Source organism: Crinia signifera, chromosome 19 (genome assembly GCF_055691185.1).
Source record: "Crinia signifera chromosome 19, ASM5569118v1, whole genome shotgun sequence".
NCBI classification, from domain to species: Eukaryota; Metazoa; Chordata; class Amphibia; order Anura; family Myobatrachidae; genus Crinia; species Crinia signifera.
The window spans coordinates 24004378-24007331 of NC_139226.1; the positions used below are offsets into that span (position 1 = coordinate 24004378).

Genomic DNA, 2954 nt, shown 5'->3' on the forward strand with positions numbered 1-2954 from the left:
CGCAGCCCCCCCTGGGCATGCACGGACATGTCTGCTGTCAGGGACAGCAGACATGTTGAAACTGTCACCGCGTCTATAGACGCGGTGACAGTTAAATGCCATGACGTACATTTACGCCATGTGTCGGGAAGTGCTTCCCGACCATGACGTAAATGTACGTCAAATGTCGGGAAGGGGTTAAACATCATTTATGCACCTAAAGCGCCCCCCTCTCTCTTTCTATTTTGAAACATATATATATATATACATATATATATATGGTTGGAGTGGTCTGGCACTCTGGAAAAACACTTAGGGCATCCACCTAGGGCCTTTCTAAGAAGTAATGTAGGTAGCTTTGGATCATATATGATGGTACTGTTAAGTGCTTCTACCCTAGTCGGTCTGAATTGCCAGTCCTTATAAGTCTTAGAAGGTGCTCCTTCCTGTGCCTCAGCACTCCCATCATTAATTATACAGCCCAGCGAATTGCGGAGCCTAATCCAGAAAGTGGGCGGAGCTATGGCCACGATGCTCAAACAGCAAAAAAATTGTATTTGCTTCATCAGGGGGGAGGGGGGTCGTTTCTGGGTACTCGGAAACCCCCCTGGGTGTGCTACTGATCACTTAAAAAACATTGCAAGACTGAGTATTATTTAACATCAGCTGTGTAAGAGCATAGTGTCCTGTGTGACCTGCTAAATAAGAATTATTACAAACTCTGCTTCCCAAGAGTTGTACCAGACTCAAGTACAGTAAAACTGAGAAGTCAGCTATTGTAGATGGAGAAGGGGGAAAATAAGTCAGCCTATCACATTGCTTATGTTCTTCAAAAAGTGATACAATAGAGAGTGATAAACAGCCAGCCAATCAGCCAGACTGAAAACATGACAGGTAGAAGCTGATTGGCTGGCTGTTTATCACTGTACATTGTATCACTTTTTGAAGCTTGATACATCTGTCCCTAAATGTTCTTTGCTTTAGGAAATCAAACTAGATAAGGAAGCATGCTTTCAGAAGATAACATGTATCAGTCATGAAATTCCTAATAATACAAAAGACATAAAACAGATAAAACATTTTAATTTCATATCTCACACGCTATGGTACACACATTTCTCAAAGCAAAAAGTACTGTTCATTTATTTATGAACTGCAATGTTATTTGCATAATTTAAAGAGTGCATATATACCGTATAACTACAGTCAATTTCAATGAAAATTGCATAGGGTGGAAATAGCAAAAACATATTTACAGTATAATATGTAACCTACATTCACTATACCTCCTAGTTAGTTTAACCCTTTCAGGCCCAACATCTAGTCAGGCTCAACAGCTCTAGTGGAGGAAGAAAATAATAGTGTGCCGAGTGTAGCGAGGTATCAAGCCCGAAGCATAGCACTGAAATATTGCATGTGAGTACATGTCGGCTCAATAGAAATATGAAAAACCTGTGTCGATCTTTTGACGGTTGACCTTCCCATTGTCAACCTAATGCATGTGTCGAACTTATGACCCTGTCGACCTAAAGCCATGTCAACCTAAAGAAGGTGTTGACCTAAGGCCAGTTGACCTTCAATGATTGTATGTTGACCATTAAGTGTTGACCTAACAACCACATACCATCTTAATCATTCCTATTGCTTAGAACGCTACTTAAATTCTCTCTTTCTTTTGTAGACTAATGAGAGTTCTCAATGAGAACATTTTCCAGTCTGGATGGTAATGAATGCATTAGACTCTCTTTAAAGTCTTGGCCTATGAAGACATAAAGGATGGGATTAATGCAGCTGTTAAAGTAAGCCATACAGACAGAAATTACATATACTGTATTATCTATCTCTGAAGATTTGTAATGTATTGGTATTAAGGGCCAAGTGTAATATGGAAACCAACAGATAAAGAAACACATCACAACAGCTGTAATGATCCCGTATGGTCGCTTAGACATATTTGGTCTTTTAACTTTTATAAGTTTCGAAAATATTAGACAGTAACACACTAGAATGATAGTGAAAGGGATCACAAACATGGTCACCAACCTAGCAATTTTCATGTTGTTCATGGGAGTGGTATATTTAGAAAAATCTAATTTCCCCTTACACTCAGACATATCAGAATACACACAGTTAAAAATCACATGAGGGACACTTAAAATCAGACTCAGACCCCAAATTATTGCTGAGATGCTGCGGAGACATTTTGGTGTTCTATGATTCTTTGACCAAATTGGCCACATTACCGATGTACAGCGATCAATACTCATGGTGGCCAGAAAATTTACACTAGCACACATGGTTATATACAGTATTCCGGTACTGACTTGACATAATGTATAGGCAACATCTCCTTTTAAATACAAAGCCCAGTCTGCAATTTTCAAAGGAAGGATTATACAGCATATGAAATCGGCTATGGCTAGGTTGAGGAACCACACTCCAGTCTCAGTCTTCATCTTGAATCCGGCAATCCAGATCACTAAGCCGTTCCCGGGAATTCCCAAAATAAAAATGATACTGTAGAAAATGATTGACAGTTTTTGATTGAATATAGACAAAAAGGTGTATTTGATGATAGGTGTATCAGGATTTGGTCCATAGTCCGTAAGTATTGTCCTGGAAGCATAATGAGGCACACATAGTCGTAGCATTATTTACTCAGTGTGTTATGAATTTCACTCAACTGAAAAAGTTCCATGTTGTAAATATAGTTCAGAAATTCTTGTTTTCCTTTACTTATATGCTGCTTACATTTAATAAACATAAATACTGTAGACTTCAAAGTAGAGATATGTGGTTTGGGGTTCCTTGGAAACCAATACTACCCAAATTACCGTGGTGACACTGAGTAATTCAAAGTCACCATAATATTTAAAATTATGTTCTAAACATGCAGTACATATGATCAAATGATGGTCTCAAAATCAGGAAAGGAAATTTTAAGAAAAGCGCAGAATCAAAATAAAAAGTTAACT

General features: G+C 38.4%; 1 protein-coding gene across 1 annotated transcript; it reads right to left on the reverse strand.

Moving 5' to 3' along the window:
* Positions 1-1661: 1661 nt before the first annotated feature.
* On the reverse strand, positions 1662-2630 carry LOC146041493 (C3a anaphylatoxin chemotactic receptor-like). Its single transcript, XM_083161461.1, has one exon. It carries the CDS (start codon positions 2628-2630, stop codon positions 1662-1664), a length of 969 nt encoding a protein of 322 aa, XP_083017587.1.
* Positions 2631-2954: the final 324 nt, after the last annotated feature.

Coding starts and splice junctions, on each gene's coding strand:
- LOC146041493 (XM_083161461.1), bottom strand. CDS start 2,630: ATGCTACGACTATGTGTGCCTCATTATGCTTCCAGGACAATACTTACG.